Raw genomic sequence first — 18,213 nt, forward strand, 5'->3', positions numbered from 1 at the left:
TTCCTTTGGATGGATCAGCGACGTGGAGAGGGGGGACGTGCTGCACGGGCAACAGCCTGTCCTTCATGTGACATCGCCCAGGCTCGCATCCGACCCACACACCCACACTGCTCTAGCCGAGGCTTGGAGCAAGCAGCCAACACCCAGCATGCATCACCCATGGTCGGCCATGACCGAGCAAGGGCTAAGACCTTAGACTTACACCTACAGACGAGGGGCAATTTTACAGAGGCCAATTAACCTATAAACAGGCACATCTCTGTCGAGCAAAATTGGAGCAGGCCCTTTGGCCTGCAAAGTCCGTGCTGAGCATTGATCACCCGTTCACACTAGTCCCAATAGATAATAGGTGCAGGAGGAGGCCATTCGGCCCTTCGAGCCAGCACCGCCATTCAATGTGATCATGGCTGATCATTCTCAATCAGTACCCCGTTCCTGCCTTCTCCCCGTACCCCCTGACTCCGCTATCCTTAAGAGCTCTATCTAGCTCTCTTGAATGTATTCAGAGAATTGGCCTCCACTGCCTTCTGAGGCAGAGAATTCCACAGAATTCCCGTCTTATCCCTGCAAAGTCCATGCTCAGCATTGATCACCCGTTCACACTAGTCCCGTCTTATCCCACTCTCCCATCCGCACCCCAACATCCACGTTTGGTTCAGTTCAGTTCACTCGTTACAGGCGTAGAAATTAGGCCATTCGACCCTTCGAGTCCCCTCTGCCATTCAATCATGGCTGATCTCAGCCTCCTATTCCCATTTTCCTGCCTCCTGCCCCCGTAACCCTTGACATCCCGTTCTAATCAAGAATTTCCCCGTCTCGGCCGCAAAAATATCCACTTGCGGCGCCTTCACGCCCACGTCGGTTTTGCAGACAGCCTGTCTGCACTAGCGGCTCGCCAGGAGCCTCACCAGAAGCCCCAGGCGCAAGAGCTCGATCACAACTCCAAGGTCAGGCCCACTCATGGGCCTTATCTGTGCAGATAAGGCCAATGAGTGCGTCTGACCTTGGTCGTGATTGGTGAGAATGTAGGTAAAAGGGGCTTCTGGAATAGATTTTTAGATATAGATTTTTTAGATTTAGAGATACAGCGCGGAAACAGGCCCTTCGGCCCACCGAGTCCGCGCCGCCCAGCGATCCCCGCACACTAACACTATCCTACACACACTAGGGACAATTTTTACATTTACCCAGTCAATTAACCTACAAACCTGTACGTCTTTGGAGTGTGGGAGGAAACCCGAAGATTTCGGAGAAAACCCACGCAGGTCACGGGGAGAACGCACAAACTCCTGCGACGGTCCACGCGCCGGCTGACCCCCAACACTGCGCATGTGCTTCGGTCCGACACCACGCCCTCCGCGGACCGCTTCAGCAAGCGGACGATGGCCCTTACCAAGTCACCCAGCGCTACCTCAAAGGTTTCGTGATCTATCGGAACGGAAAAACTGAGTATCTCGACCGGCGACACCCAGCGTACGTCGAGACCCAGCTGACTGCCTCGCCCACCGAACCGGCAAAGTCACAAGACCGCAACACCTCAGTTTTTGTTTCAGTTTACTTTAGAGATACAGCGCGGAAACAGGCCCTTCCGGCCCACCGGGTCCGCGCCGACCAGCGATCCCCGCGCATTAACACTATCCACCACCCACTAGGGACAATTTCTACATTTACCGAAGCCATTTAACCTACAAACCTGTACATCTTTGGAGTGCGGGAGGAAACCGAAGATCTCGGAGAAAACCCACGCAGGTCACGGGGAGAACCCACGCAGGTCACAGCACCCGTAGTCGGGATCGAACCCGGGTCTCCGGCGCTGCATTCGCTGTAAGGCAGCAACTCTACCGCGCCGCCCTGTCAAAGACCTCCCACACTGCAGCGCCAAACAAGATCAGGCCGTGAAATCAGCCCGCCCACGGGGCAGGACAAACGCCAGGCGGTCGCCATCTTGTGTGACTCGGAGGCTGAGGCGGGAGGGAGGGGTAAGCCGTGGCGCCTTCACGCCCACGTCGGTTTTGCAGACAGCCTGTCACCGCTGGCAGCTCGCCAGGAGCCTCACGAGAAGGCCCAGCCGCAAGAGCTCAATCACAACTCCAAGGTCAGACGCACTCAGTAAGCGGAAGGTCAGTAAGTGGAAGTGGCGGCGCCTAACGGCTGCGGCTCGCTAGCAGTCTGTTCGTCTTTTTTCCTTTTTTTTTGTTGTGTGTCGGTGTTGGGATGGTTTTTGGTTTTTTTTGGTTGTGTATGTGTGGGGGGTGGTGGTGTGGGTGGGGGGGTGGTGGTGGGGGTGGGGGGGGTGGTGGTGGGGGTGGGGGGTGGTGGTGGGGGTGGGGGGACGGGGGAAACCTTTCTCTTTTAGGTCTCTTCCTCACGGCGCGGGGTGCTGCTCGGCGGCGGGGCCTTCCATCGCTGGTGCGGCTCGGCTGTGGGACCTAACATCACCCGGTGCGGCTCGACCGCTGGACTTAACATCGCCCGGCGCGGCGCGGCCGCTGGACTTAACAGTGCCCGGTGCGGCTCGGTCGCGGGGCCTAACATCGCCCGGCGCGGCTCGGCCGCGGGGCCTAACATCGCCCGGTGTGACTCGGCCGCGGGGACTTCCATCCCCTTGCGGGGACTGTGCGGGTCGGTCGGGGACGAGCTGTCTGTCCGTGGGCGTGGGGAAGAGAGTGGAAGTTTTGTTGCCTCCATCACAGTGAGGGGGTGTTTGGAGTCACTGTGATGGACGTTTGTGTTGGGGTCATGTGTCTTGTGTTCTTTTTTGTGTGTGACTGCTATGTAGTTTCGTTCGGTACCTTGGTACCGAATGACAAATAAAGCTCTGTTGAACTGTTGAACTGTTGAACTCATGGGCCTTATCTGGACACCGGGTCGTGACTGGGGAGAATGTGGGTGAAAGGGGCTTCTGGAATAAACGGGACACAAGGTGTCTGGCTCAGCTAAACGCCGTTTGTCCTTTGCTTTAGACAATAGACAATAGGTGCAGGAGGAGGCCATGCGGCCCTTCGAGCCAGCACCGCCATTCAATGTGATCATGGCCGATCATTCTCAATCAGTACCCCGTTCCTGCCTTCTCCCCATACCCCCTGACTCCGCTATCCTTAAGAGCTCTATCTAGCTCTCTCTTGAATGCATTCAGAGAATTGGCCTCCACTGCCTTCTGAGGCAGAGAATTCCACAGATTCACAACTCTCTGACTGAATTTCCACATCTCCTGTTGTGGGATTCAGCAGTTCCTACAGTCTCACCCCATTCACCACCAATTCTCCCCTCTTCCATCAGTAGATCCTAAACGCTGACTCGGGAAACACATTAATCTCGGGGTAAGCCCACGCAGGTCACGGGGAGAAGGTACAAACTCCGTACGGACAGCACCCGTAGTCAGGATGGAACCCGGGTCTCTGGCGCTGTGAGGCAGCAACTCTACCGCTGCGCCACCCTCATGGAATGAATGGGACCAGGTCAAGCAGTCACTATTAACTCTCTTTGCGAATTTAAAAGAGAGTTAGATACAGCTCGAGGGGCTAGCGGAATCAAAGGATATGGGGACTTGTGAACTTGTAGAGTTGCTGCCTTACAGCCACAGAGACCCGGGTTCGATCCCGACTACGGGCGCCGTCTGTAAGGAGTTTGTACGTTCTCCCCGTGACCTGCGTGGGTTTTCTCCGAGATCTTCGGTTTCCACCCACACTCCAAAGACAATAGACAATAGGTGCAGGAGTAGGCCATTCAGCCCTTCGAGCCAGCACCGCCATTCAATGCGATCATGGCTGATCACTCTCAATCAGTACCCCGTTCCTGCCTTCTCCCCATACCCCCTCACTCCGCTATCCTTAAGAGCTCTATCCAGCTCTCTCTTGAAAGCATCCAACGAACTGGCCTCCACTGCCTTCTGAGGCAGAGAATTCCACACCTTCACCACTCTCTGACTGAAAAAGTTCTTCCTCATCTCCGTTCTAAATGGCCTACCCCTTATTCTTAAACTGTGGCCCCTTGTTCTGGACTCCCCCAAAATTGGGAACATGTTTCCTGCCTCTAATGTGTCCAATCCCCTAATTATCTTATATGTTTCAATAAGATCCCCCCTCATCCTTCTAAATTCCAGTGTATACAAGTCTAAATTCCAGTGTATACAGGTCTGTAGATTAATTGGCTTGGTGTAAATGTAAAATTGTCCCGAGTGTGTGTAGGATGGTGTTAGTGTGCGGGGATCGCTGGGCGGTGCGGACTTGGTGGGCCGAAGGGCCTGTTTCCGCGCTGTATCTCGACACTAAACTAAACGAGCTGCAGTTACAAAGTAACGCTGAGAGTGGCAGCAACACAGACTGGCTGTTTGATTACAACTTAACCAGGGAGTTACATGTGCAGGCGCATGTGAGGCGGCAACTCTACCGCTGCGCCCACTTCAAGAACTATGCACAATGATTTTGGTGAGATCTTTTTTGAAGCAATAATATTACCTTCACTGGCCTCGGCAGATCAGGAAATTTCCACCGCAGATAGATCTGGCTGGCGACAGACAGGCCGATGAAGAGCCAGTAGTTAAAGCTGAAGTAGTTGATGAGAGTGTAAATATCTTCAATGCAGAGATAGATTAACGCCATCACTCCCTGAGAAACAAGGACAAACAACATGAAACCACGTAGTCAATAGTAACGGATAGGCCATATTAAGTCTTCCTGTTAAATTATATCTTCGTCATAGTCATGCAGTGTGGAAACAGGCCCTTCGGCCCAACTTGCCCACATCGACCAACATGCCCCATCCACACTAGCCACACCTGCGTGCGTTTGGTCCGTATCCCTCCAAACCTGTCCTATCCATGCACCTGTCTGAATATTTTCTTAAATGGTATGTTAGTCCCTGCCTCAACCGCCTCCTGTGGCAGCTTGGTCCATACACCCACCACCCTTTGTGTGGAAAAAAAATCACCCCTCAGGTTCCTATTAATTCTCAATGTTCCCAATGTTGGGGGAGTCCAGAACAAGGGGCCACAGTTTAAGAATAAGGGGTAGGCTATTTAGAACGGAGATGAGGAAAAACTTTTTCTGTCAGAGAGTTGTGAATCTGTGGAATTCTGTGCCTCAGAAGGCAGTGGAGGCCAATTCTCTGAATGCATTCAAGAGAGAGCTGGATAGAGCTCTTAAGGATATCGGAGTCAGGGGGTATGGGGAGAAGGCAGGAACGGGGTACTGATTGAGAATGATCAGCCATGATCACATTGAATGGCGGTGCTGACTCGAAGGGCCAAATGGCCTCCTCCTGCACCTATTGTCTATTGTCTAATAAACCTAAATCTTTTCCCCTTCACCTTAAACCGATGTCTTCTGGTCCTCGAGTCACCTGCTCCGGGCAAGAGACTCTGTGCATCTACCCGATCTATTCCTCTCATGATTTTGTACACCTCTATTTTGCATCCTTTAAAACAGTAAACATTTTCAATGGTTTCACATCATAAGCATCTCAGATTGCTGAGAATTCTCAGAGAATGCCTAAAGTAGATGCATCATAGCTGGGACATGTTGGCCGGTGTGTGCAAGTTGGGCCCAAGGGCTTGTTTCCACGATGTACGACTCCAGAACGTGACGCATTATGTTTATTAATAGTCCTTAATAGCTAATGAATAACAGAACTGAGTGAACATGTATTTTATTATCATAGCTCACTGAAGGTGGCAGCACAAGTCGTTTAGTTTAGTAAGAAAGCGAATGGTATGTTAGCATTCATAGCAAGAGGATTTGAGTATAGGAGCAGGGAGGTTCTGCTGCAGTTGTACAGGGCCTTGGTGAGACCGCACCTGGAGTATTGTGTACAGTTTTGGTCTCCTAATCCGAGGAAAGACATTCTAGCCTTAGAGGGAGTACAGAGAAGGTTCACCAGATTGATCACTGGGATGGCAGGACTTTCATATGAAGACTGGATAGACTCGGCTTACACTCGCTGGAATTTAGAAGACTGAGGGGGGGATCTTATTGAAACATATAAAATTCTTAAGGGGTTGGAGAGGCTAGATGCGGGAAGATTGTTCCCGATGTTGGGGAAGTCCAGAACCAGGGGTCACAGCTTAAGGATAAGGGGGAAGTCTTTTAGGACCGAGATGAGAAAACATTTCTTCACACAGAGTGTGGTGAATCTGTGGAATTCTCTGCCACAGAAGGTAGTTGAGGCCAGTTCATTGGCTATATTTAAGAGGGAGTTAGATGTGGCCCTTGTGGCTAAAGGGATCAGGGGGTATGGAGAGAAGGCAGGTACGGGATACTGAGTTGGATGATCAGCCATGATCATATTGAATGGCGGTGCAGGCTCGAAGGGCCGAATGGCCTACTCCTGCACCTATTTTCTATGTTTCTATGTTTCTATGTTTCTATGTATCGTTAGACTTTATTTTAGACTTTATGAGACATGGCATGGATGCAGGTCCTTCAGTCAACAAGTCCACGCCGACCAGAAATCACACTTACACCAGTTCAATCCAAAGAGTTGCCAACTTCCTTATTCCCAAATAAGGGACGTTATCGCTCCGCGCCCCACGTGACCTCACCCAGTCAGCAGCCACGTGCTCCCGCTCCACCAATGGCGGCCGTCCGGGCCGGGAGAAGGGTTGCTACGCAACTTCCGTTAGGCGGCGCCCAGGGCCTCCGGGCCTACACTGTCAGAGTGGCTACAGTGTCTGGGCCTACAGCGGCCTCCGGGCCTGCAGTGTCCGGGCCTGCACTGTCCGGGCCTGCAGTGTCCGGGCCTGCAGTGTGCGGGCCTGCAGCGTCCGGGCCTGCAGCGTCCGGGCCTGCAGCGTCCGGGCCTGCAGCGTCCGGGCCTGCAGCGTCCGGGCCTGCAGCGTCCGGGCCTGCAGCGTCCGGGCCTGCAGCGTCCGGGCCTGCAGCGTCCGGGCCTGCAGCGTCCGGGCCTGCAGCGTCCGGGCCTGCAGCGTCCGGGCCTGCAGCGTCCGGGCCTGCAGAGTCCGGGCCTGCAGCGTCCGGGCCTGCAGCGTCCGGGCCTGCAGCGTCCGGGCCTACAGCGTCCGGGCCTACAGCGTCCGGGCCTACAGCGTCCGGGCCTACAGCGTCCGGGCCTACAGTGTCCGGGCCTACAGTGTCCGGGCCTACAGTGTCCGGACCTACAACACTGTCCAGGCCTAATACGGGACAAGGGCTGTCCCTTACGTGACAAACCCATTTAGCCCAAAATACGGGATGTCCCGGCTAATAGGGGACAGTTGGCAACCCTCTCTATGCAACACACTAGGAACTGCTCTTGTGCTGTGTCGTCCTATGTTCAATGAAATCAAAATGTAAAGGATTAAATGTGAAATATTTTAACAAATTGATCAAAATCCACCAAATGTTACGTGGCCGTTTATTTCCACTACCTTTCATCCACAATATTCAAGTTTATAAGTTACAGGAGCAGAATGAGGCCATTCAGCCCATCGTGTCTATTCCACTCAATCATGGCTGATCTATCTTTCCCGCTCAACCCCATTCTACTGCCTTAGAAATATAGATAGAAACACAGAAAATAGGTGCAGGAGGAGGTCATTTGGCCCTTCGAGCCAGCACAGCCATTCATTGTGATCATAGCTGATCATCCACAATCAGTAACCCGTGCCTGCCTTCTCCCCATACCCCTTGATTCCGCTAGCCTCTATCTAACTCTCTTTTAAATTCATCCAGTGAATTGGCCTCCACTGCCCTCTGTTGCAGAGAGTTCCACAAATTCACAACTCTCTGGGTGAAAAAGTTTTGTCTCATCTCAGTTTTAAATGGCCTCCCCTTTATTCTTCGACTGTGTCCCCTGGTTCTGGACTCGCCCAACATTGGGAACATTTTTCCAGCATCTTGCTTGTCCAGTCCTTTTATAATTTTATATGTTTCTATAAGATCCCCTCTCATCCTTCTAAATTCCAGTGAATACAAGCCCAGTCTTTCCAATCTTTCCTCATCTGACAGTCCCGCCATCCCGGGGATTAACCTCGTGAACCTACGCTGCACTGCCTCAATAGCAAGGATGTCCTTCCTCAAATTGGGAGACCAAAACTGCCCACAGTACTCCAGATGTGGTCTCACCAGGGCCCCAAACAACTGCAGAAGGACTTCTTTGCTCCTGTACTCAAATCCTCTCGTTATGAAGGCCAACATGCCATTAGCTTCCTTCACTGCCTGCTGTACCTGCACGTTTTCTCATAAGGTCGTAAGGAATAGTAGAATTAGGCCATTCGGCCCTTCATGTCTATTGAATCATGGCCGATCTATCTTTCCTTCTCAACCCCATTCTCCTGCCTTCTCCCCATAACCCCGGAAACCCATACTAATCAAGTATCCACATTGACTTGGCCTCCACAGCCGTCTGTGGCAATGAATTCCACAGATTGAAGAAATTCCTCCTCATCTCCTTCCTAAAGGTACGTCCTTTTATTCTGAGGCTCTGGCCTCTGGTCCGAGACTCTCTCACTAGTGGAAACATCCTCTCCACTCAATCCATACAGTCTTTCACTGTATGGCAAGTTTCCATGAGGTCCTCCCCACAATTGAAGATGGAGGGTGGTGAATCTGTAGGATTCTTTGCCATGGAAGACTGTGGGGGCCAAGTCAAAGGATACTTTTATAATAGACAATAGACAATAGGTGCAGGAGGAGGCCATTCGGCCCTTCGAGCCATCACCGCCATTCAATGTGATCATGGCTGATCATTCTCAATCAGTACCCCGTTCCTGCCTTCTCCCCGTACCCACTGACTCCGCTATCCTTAAGAGCTCTATCTAGCTCTCTCTTGAATGCATTCAGAGAATTGGCCTCCACTGCCTTCTAAGGTGGAGATTGACAAATTCTTGCTCAGTGCGGGTGCCAGGGGTCATGGGGAGAAGGCAGGAGAATGGGGTTGAGAGGGAGAGATAGATCAGCCGTGATTGAATGTTGTGGAGTAGACTCGATGGGCCGAATGGCCCAATTCTGGTCCTACTGTGGACATGAACTACGGGGCATTCTTCTGAACCCCAGAGAGTGCAGGCCCAGTGCGGCCCAGTCTTCTGAACCCCAGAGAGTGCAGGCCCAGTGCAGCCCAAACACTCAACGTACTTTAAAATGGTCAATATTCTCTGGCTAATATCTTTGGTTCCATCATGGTAACCCAAGCGACCAAACGGAAACCGAGCCGATGCCAGAGTGTCCCCATGGCTCCTATCTCTGCTTCTCCCTGACTGCAAGGGCAAGGTGCACACGAGACACAAGGCAGCAGAGGCACCCTCACAATGTTCTAGTCTAGAGAATTCAGCGCGGAAACGTAGAAACATAGAAAATAGGTGCAGGAGTAGGCCATTCGGCCCTTCGAGCCTGCACCGCCATTCAATATGATCATGGCTGATCATCCAACTCAGTATCCCGTACCTGCCTTCTCTCCGTACCCCCTGATCCCTTTAGCCACAAAGGCCACATCTAACTCCCTCTTAAATATAGCCAATGAACTGGCCTCAACTACCTTCTGCGGCAGAGAATTCCACAGATTCACCACTCTCTGTGTGAAGAAAATCTTTCTCATCTCGGTCCTAAAAGACTTCCCCCTTATCCTTAAACTGTGACCCCTTGTTCTGGACTTCCCCAACATCGGGAACAATCTTCCTGCATCTAGCCTGTCCAACCCCTTAAGAATTTTGTAAGTTTCACAAGGTCATAAGTATTTATTCACAGAGTGCTGGAGTAACTCAGCGGGTCAGGCAGCATCTCAGGAGAGAAGGAATGAATGGGTGACGTTTCAGGTCGAGACCCTTCTTCAGACTGAAGAAGGGTCTCGACCTGAAACGTCACCCATTCCTTGTCCGATTTGTACCAGCATCTGCAGTTATTTTCTTACACAGGGTCATAAGTGATAGGAGCAGAATTAGGCCATTCGGCCCATCAAATCTACTCCGCCATTCAATCGCGGCTGATCTATCTCTCCCTCCTAAACCGTTTGTACGTTCTCCCCGGGACCTGCGTGGGTTTTTTTCCCACCAAGATCATTGGTTTCCTCCCACACTCCAGAGATGCACAGGTTTGTAGGCTAATTGGCTTGGTATTAGTGTACAATTCTCCCTAGTGTGTGTATGATAGTGTTAGTGTGACAATAGACAATAGACAATAGGTGCAGGAGGAGGCCATTCGGCCCATCGAGCCAGCACCACCATTCAATGTGATCATGGCTGATCATTCTCAATCAGTACCCCGTTCCTGCCTTCTCCCCATACCCCCTGACTCCGCTATCCTTATTAGTTCTATCTAGCTCTCTCTTGAATGCATTTAGAGAATTGGCCTCCACTGCCTTCTGAGGCAGAGAAGTCCACAGATTCACAACTCCCTGACTGAAAAAGTTTTTCCTCATCTCCGTTCTAAATGGCCTACCCCTTATTCTTAAACTGTGGCCCCTTGTTCTGGATTCCCCCAACATTGGGAACATGTTTCCTGCCTCTAACGTGTCCAACCCCTTAATAATCTTATACGTTTCGATAAGATCTCCTCTCATCCTTCTAAATTCCAGTGTATACAAACCTAGTCGCTCCAGTCTTTCAACATACGACAGTCCCGCCATTCCGGGAATTAACCTAGTGAACCTACGCTGCACGCCCTCAATAGCAAGAATATCCTTCCTCAAATTTGGAGACCAAAACTGCACACAGTACTCCAGGTGCGGTCTCACTAGGGCCCTGTACAACTGCAGAAGGACCTCTTTGCTCCTATACTCAACTCCTCTTGTTATGAATGCCAACATTCCATTGGCTTTCTTTCTTCACTGCCTGCTGTACCTGCATGCTTCCTTTCAGTGACTGATGCACTAAGGCACCCAGATCACCCCGAAGACAGACGCAAAATGCTAGAGTAACTCAAAGCGGGACAGGCAGCATCTCTGGATGGAAGGAATGGGTGACGTTTCGGGTCGAGACCCTTCTTCAGACTGAGAGTCAGGGGAGAGGGGAGACACAGAGATATGGAAGGGCAAGCTGTGAATAAACGAGAGATCAAAGGGGTGGTAGATCAAGGAAATTGCAGAATCGATCATGGTTAGCGAGGGGAAGGTGACAAGCGAGGCGTATGAAGACAAAAATGTAATCAGGAGGACAGTCAGACTGGTGGGAGAACTAGGATGGGAGGGGGATGGAGAGAGAGGGAAAGCAAGGGTTACTCAAAGGCATTTAAAAGACCAATGCATGCAAATACCGCAGCCTGTAGAATCTCAAGATTATCTTTGCTTTGCCGATGGGGAAAAGCTTTGGAATGAATGATGAAGAAACAAAAAGGTGGTTGTAGTCATAGAGTGATATACAGCGTGGAAACAGGCCTTTGGCCCAACTTGGCTGCATTTTACATACTCAATTTTACAATAGACAGGTGCGGTCTCAGTGGGCCGATCGTGCGGGGATCGGCGGTCGGTGCGCACTCAGTGGGCCGAAGGGCCTGATTCCGCGCTATATCTCTAAACTAAACCCCACTCTCCTGCCTTCTCCCCATCACCTCTGACACCCGTACTAATGAAGAATCTTTCTATCTCTGCCTTAAAAATATCCACTGATTCGGCCTCCACAGCCCTCTGTGGCAATGAATTGGATGTGGAACAAATGCAGAGACCAATGCTGCATGAGACGTGGAGTCATAGAGTCACGCAACCTGGAAACAGGCCCGTCATCCCAACTTGCCCTCACCGACCAACATGTCCCACCCACACTAGTCCCACCTGCCTGCGTTTGGCCCACATCCCTCTAAACCCGTCCTATCCATGTGCTTGTCTAAATGTTTTTTTAAGCGTTGCGATAGTCCCTGCCTCTATTACCTCCTCCAGCAGCTCGTTCCACACACCCACCACCCTTTCTGTGACAACATTACCCCTCAGGCTCCTGTTAAATCTTTCCCCATTCACATTAAACCTTATCACTGGATGTCTTGGACCAACATCTACTGACAGCCCACTCATACGACAAAAGACACTGTGCACTGAAGATGTGTGTACTGGGAGTTTAGGAAGTGACATTAATCGTGACAGAATCATAAGTTCTCGGAGCGGAATTCGGCCATTGGGCCCATCATGCCTACTCTGCCATTCAATCATGGCCGCTTTATCATATCATATCATATATATACAGCCGGAAACAGGCCTTTTCGGCCCTCCAAGTCCGTGCCGCCCAGCGATCCCCGTACATTAACACTATCCTATACCCACTAGGGACAATTTTTATATTTACCCAGCCAATTAACCTACATACCTGTACGTCTTTGGAGTGTGGGAGGAAACCGAAGATCTCGGAGAAAACCCACGCAGGTCACGGGGAGAACGTACAAACTCCTTACAGTGCAGCACCCGTAGTCAGGATCGAACCTGAGTCTCCAGCGCTGCATTCGCTGTAAAGCAGCAACTCTACCGCTGCGCTACCGTGCCGCCCTCGCTGCGCTACGTTATCTTTCCCTCTCATCCTCATTCTCATGCCTTCTTCCCATGATGCCTGACACACTATACAGGATGGAATATGGTCCTTCGACCAAGCTTGCCCACAACAACCAACGTCTAATCCTCATCCCACCTCTTGGCATTTGACCCATATCCATCCAAACCTTTACAAACCATGGACCTGTCCAAGTGTCTTTTTAAATGGCTATCCTAATGACTATTAGAGTCTCCAAAACAAGATCCCCCGACGTTTAGATTAGTTTAGAGATACAGCGCGGAAACAGGCCCTTCGGCCCACCGAGTCCGCGCCGACCAGCGATCCCCGCACATTAACACTATCCTACACACACTAGGAACAATTTACATTCATACCAAGCCATTTAACCTACACACCTGCACGTCTTTGGAGGGTGGGAGGAAACCAAAGATCTCGGAGAAAACCCACGCAGGTCACAGGGAGAACGTACAAACTCCGTACAGACAGCACCCGTAGTCGGGATCGAACCTGGGTAACAACTCAGGTTAGAGTTGCAAGGCAGCAACTCTACCGCTGCGCCACCGTGCCGCCCTATTTAGCATCAAGGAATTTTGGCCGCCAGATTCTCACACAGGAGTCACACAGCGTGGAAACAGGCCACTCGGCCCTACTAGCCCTCGCCGACCCACATGTCCCATTTACACTAGTCCCACCTGCCTGCGTTTGTTCCGTATCCCTCTAAACCCGCCCTATCCTCGGACCCATCCAAGTGTGCCTTGCAAATGGCTAACAATGACTCCAAAACTCGTTCCGCTGATGTGTGCAATATAACATCGGGCAGCAAGGTGGCGCAGCGGTAGAGTTGCTGCCTTACAGCGAATGCATCGCCGGCGACCCGGGTTCGATCCCGACTACAGGTGCTGTCTGCGCGGAGTTTGTACGTTCTCCCCGTGGCCTGCGTGGGTTTTCTCCGAGATCTCCGGTTTCCTCCCACACTCCCAAAGACGTGCAGGTACGCAGGTTAATTGGCTTGGTAAATGTAAAAACTGTCCCGAGTGTAGGTGTAGGATAGTGTTAGCGTGCAGGGATCGCTGGTCGGCGCGGACCCCGTGGGCCGAGAGGGCCTGTTTCCGCGCTGCATCGCTAAACGAAACTAAACTGAATTAGCGCGGCACGAGTAAAATCATTTGGTAGATGGTTACTTACATTGAAACACAAGGCTGGGATGGGAGTGCATCTGAATACGTGGATCATGCAGAGGAAACCGGGCAAATGGCCTTCTCTGGAGGCAACAAAGTAAAGCCTGGAACACAACAATAGGAAATAGGGAGCGTTGTTACATCCACCAGCCAACCCCTCTCACAGTCGAACGACACAACGCGCAGCAAAGAAATCACGCGCAGACGCACAACAAACTTATCTCACGGAGGTGTCCAAAATCATGAGAGGAATAGATCGGGTAGACACATCCTGGAGTTGGGGAATCGAGGACCAGAGGACGTTGGTTTAAGGTGAGGTGGGGGAAAGATTTAATAGGAAACTGAGGGATAACTTTTTCACACAAAGGGTGGTGGGTGTGTGGAACGAGCTGCCAGAGGAGGCAGTTGAGGCCGGGACTATCCCAATGTTTAAGAAACAGGTCGACGTGTACATGGATAGGACAGGTTTTAGAAGTTGGGAGGTCATGTTGCAGTTGTATAAGACGTTGGTGAGGCAGCATTTAGAGTATTGTGTCCAGTTCTGGGCACCGTGTTATAGGAAAGATGTTATCAAGGTTGAAAGGGTACAGAGAAGATTTACAAGGATGTTGCCAGGACTAGAGGGTGTGAGCTATAGGGAGAGGTTGAGTAGGCTGGGACTCTATTCCATGGAGCGCAGGAGGATGAGGGGTGATCTTATAGAGGTGTATTAAATCATGAGAGGAGTAGTGGTGGAAGCAGTGGAGGCCAATTCTCTGAATGCATTCAAGAGAGAGCTAGATAGAGCTCTTAAGGATAGCGGAGTCAGGGGGTATGGGGAGAAGGCAGGAACGGGGTACTGATTGAGAATGATCAGCCATGATCACATTGAATGGCGGTGCTGGCTCGAAGGGCCGAATGGCCTTCTCCTGCACCTATTGTCTATTGGACATTGTCTATCTGTGCACGGTGGACGGCTCGATTGTAATCATCACGTGTTGCCTTTCCGCTGACTGGGTAGCACGTGGCAAAAGCTTTTCGCTGTACCTCGGCACGCCTGACAATAAATTAAACTGAACTGAACCGAAGTAAATTCTACCGCTGCGCCACCATGCCGGCCAATCTTCTCAGAATGTTAAGGCTCTGCAATCCTCCACACACCACACACTTCAAACTTACCTGGAGGCTGCAATGATGGATGAGTTCAGGCCCCCGTAGCAGGATATCGCGACTGACAGTGGTATGAGCCACTTCACGTAACCCAGGACACTATCTGCAAAAGTCTGAAAGAAACATTGCTTTGTACGTCTGACTTTCAACATAGCCATAGAGCCATAGTCTAATTTTAGTTTAGTTTAGAGATACAGCAAGGAAACAGGCCCTTCGGCCCACCGGGTCCGCGCCGACCAGCGATCCCCACACATTAACACTACCCTGCACTTACTAGGGACAATTCTACATTTATACCAAGCCAATTAACCTACAAAACCTGTACGTCTTTGGAGTGTGGGAGGAAACTGAAGATCTCGGAGAAAACCTACGCAGGTCACGGGGAGAAAGTACAAACTCCGTACAGACAGCACCTGTAGTCGGGATCGAACCCGGGTCGCCGGCGATGCATTCGCTGTAAGGCGGCAACTCTACCGCTGCACCACCGTGACCGCTCACTTTCAACATCATCATGGAGTCCAAGAGCCATAGTCAAAGTGTCATAGAGTGATACCGTGTGGAATCAGGCCCTTCGGCCCAACTTGCCCAACATGCCCCATCTACACTAGTCCCACCTGCCTGCGTTTGGTCCCTATCCCTCTAAACCTGTCCTATCCATGTACCTGTCCAATTGTTTCTTAAACGTTAAGATAGTCCCAGCCTCAACTACCTCCTCTGGCAGCTTGTTCCATTCACCCACCAACCCTGTGTGTGAAACAGTTACCCCTCAGATTCCTGTGCGTCTACCTGATCTATTCATCCCATGATTTTATACACCTCTATAAGATCACCCCTCATCCTCCTGCGCTCCAAGGCTCACACCCTCTAGTCCTGGCAACATCCTTGTAAATCTTCTCTGCATCCTTTCCAACTTGAGAACATCTTTTCTATAACACGGTGCCAAACATATAAGATTATTAAGGGGTTGGACACGTTAGAGGCAGGAAACATGTTCCCGATGTTGGGTGAGTCCAGAACCAGGGGCCACAGTTTAAGAATAAGGGGTAGGCCATTTAGAACGGAGATGAGGAAAACCTTTTTCAGTCAGAGAGTTGTGAATCTGTGGAATTCTCTGCCTCAGAAGGCAGTGGAGGCCAATTCTCTGAATGCATTCAAGAGAGAGTTAGATAGAGCTCTTAAGGATAGCGGAGTCAGGGGGTATGGGGAGAGGGCAGGAACGGGGTACTGATTGATAATGATCAGCCATGATCGCATTGAATGGTGGTGCTGGCTCGAAGGGCCGAATGGCCTACTCCTGCACCTATTGTCTATTGTCTATCATAAGGAATAGGGGTGGAAGTAGGCGATTCGGCCCATCAAGTCTTCTCTGCCATTCAATCATGGCTGATCTATCTTTCCCTATACAATACTGTAAATGCGGCCTCACCAACGTCTTATACAACTGCAACATGACCTCCCAACTTCTAAACCTGTCCTCTCCATGTACCCGTCTACCTGTTTCTTAAACAATGGGTTAGTCACTAATCACCAAAGGTACTAGAGGAGCAAGATAGACCACTCGACCCTAAAAACCGTAGTACGTCACGGCGCCATTTTAATAGGCGGACACTTGCAGAAACATTTAAAAAGAAAAATCACAAAAATCTGTGAATTGACAGATGAGATATATTCTTCATGTTAATAGTATCATCACACATACTGTTCCCCCAAAACACTGATCACACTGCGAGAGGCCTAGCGAATGGCGGGTTTTGCCTACTAAAATGGCGGACGTGACGCTCCTTTGCGTACTACACTTCAGTATAAGCGATTTCGACGGAGTGGTTCATCTTGCTCCTCTAGTATCTTTGCTAATCACTAAGCTAAACTAAAGTCCTTCTGCAGAGTCGCTGCTTTCTCTAATAAGACCTGCCCTTCCACGCCTATGTTCAGATCGGTGCCACATATTCACATCCATTGTGATGTGATCCAGAACTGGACGGGCTCAACGCCAATGCAAACAGCACAGGTTGCCTTGACACCATCAATTCTCCAAGCTGCTGGCCACATGCTTGGGAGTCAACAGGGAGGCATGAATTAGCCTGTTAAATCTCTTGTACAGATGCTTTAGACTTTGGAGATACATGGTGGAAACAGGCCCTTCGGCCCACAGAGCCCGCGCTCCGTACGCTAGCACGGTCACGGTGGCGCAGCGGTAGAGTTGCTGCCTTGCAGCCAATGGAGCGCCAGAGACCCGGGTTCCATCCCGACTAAGGGCGCTGTCTGCACGGAGTTTGCACGCATGCCCCGTGACCCGCGTGGATTTTCTCCGAGATCTTCGGTTTCCTCCCACACTCTAAAGAGGTATATTGGCGTGGTAAATGTGAAAATTGTCCCTGGTGGGTGTAGGATAGTGTTAATGCATGGGTATTGTTGGTCGGCGCGGACCCGGTGGGCCGAAAGGGCCTGTTTCCGCGCTGTATCTCCAAACACAAACGTAAACTATCCGACACACATGGGTCAAGTCCACGCTGGCCAGTGAATAAGGGGTAGGCCATTTAGAACTGAGATGAGGAAAAACTTTTTCAGTCAGAGAGTTGTGAATCTGTGGAATTCTCTGCCTCAGAAGGCAGTGGAGGCCAATCCTCTGAATGCTTTCAAGAGAGAGCTGGATAGAGCTCTTAAGGATAGCAGAGTCAGGGGGTATGGGGAGAAGGCAGGAACGGGGTACTGATTGAGAATGATCAGCCATGATCACATTGAATGGTGATGCTGGCTCAAAGGGCCGAATGGCCTCCTCCTGCACCTATTGTCTATACCCCTCACCCTAACACTACCCTAGGCACACTGACACCAAGCCAATCAACCTATAAACCTGCACGTCTTTGGAGTGTGGGCGGAAACCGGAGCGCCCGGAGTAACGCCACATGGAATTTAGAGTGTTGTGTTCAGTTCCGGGCACCATGTTATAGAAAAGATGTTGTCAAGCTGGAAAGGAAGCAGAGAAGATTTACGAGGATGTTGCCAGGGCTAGAGGGTGTGAGCTATAGGGAGAGGTTGAGTAGGCTGGGTCTCTATTCCTTGGAGCGCAGGAGGACGAGGGGTGATCTTGTAGAGGTGTACAAAATTATGAGAGGAATTGATCGGGTAGACGCACAGAGTCTCTTGCCCAGAGTAGGGGAATCGAGAACCAGGGGACATAGGTTCAAGGTGAAGGGGAAAAGATTTAATGGGAATCTGAGGGGTAACGAGCTGCCAGAGGAGGTCGTTGAGGCTGGGACTATCCCATCGTTTAAGAAACAGTTGGACAGGTACATGGATAGGACAGGTTTGGAGGGATATGGACCAAACGCAGGCAGGTGGGATTAGTGTAGCTGGGACATTGTTGGCCAGTGTGGGCAAGTTGGGCTGAAGGGCCTGTTTCCACGCTGTATCACTCTGTGGCTCTATCCTTCTGCTCTCCAACACTCGCTAGATCCCTATCACTCACTTGTGAAATTATACAAA

The 18,213-nt window shown here is 50.9% G+C and overlaps 1 protein-coding gene across 4 annotated transcripts in view; it reads right to left on the reverse strand.

Moving 5' to 3' along the window:
• Positions 1-18,213, reverse strand: part of LOC144601968 (Y+L amino acid transporter 2-like) — an 85,611-nt gene that overhangs the window by 6,528 nt on the left and 60,870 nt on the right. For all 4 annotated transcript variants that reach the window (XM_078414649.1, XM_078414619.1, XM_078414630.1 and 1 more), the window contains exons 6-8: positions 14,737-14,840; positions 13,586-13,682; positions 4,458-4,607 (exon numbers count right to left, since the gene is read on the reverse strand). In XM_078414649.1, the coding sequence (XP_078270775.1) occupies positions 4,458-4,607; positions 13,586-13,682; positions 14,737-14,840 (351 nt within the window). The remainder of the gene's footprint in view (positions 1-4,457; positions 4,608-13,585; positions 13,683-14,736; positions 14,841-18,213) is intronic.

This window comes from Rhinoraja longicauda, chromosome 2, assembly GCF_053455715.1.
Source record: "Rhinoraja longicauda isolate Sanriku21f chromosome 2, sRhiLon1.1, whole genome shotgun sequence".
Taxonomy (NCBI): domain Eukaryota; kingdom Metazoa; phylum Chordata; class Chondrichthyes; order Rajiformes; family Arhynchobatidae; genus Rhinoraja; species Rhinoraja longicauda.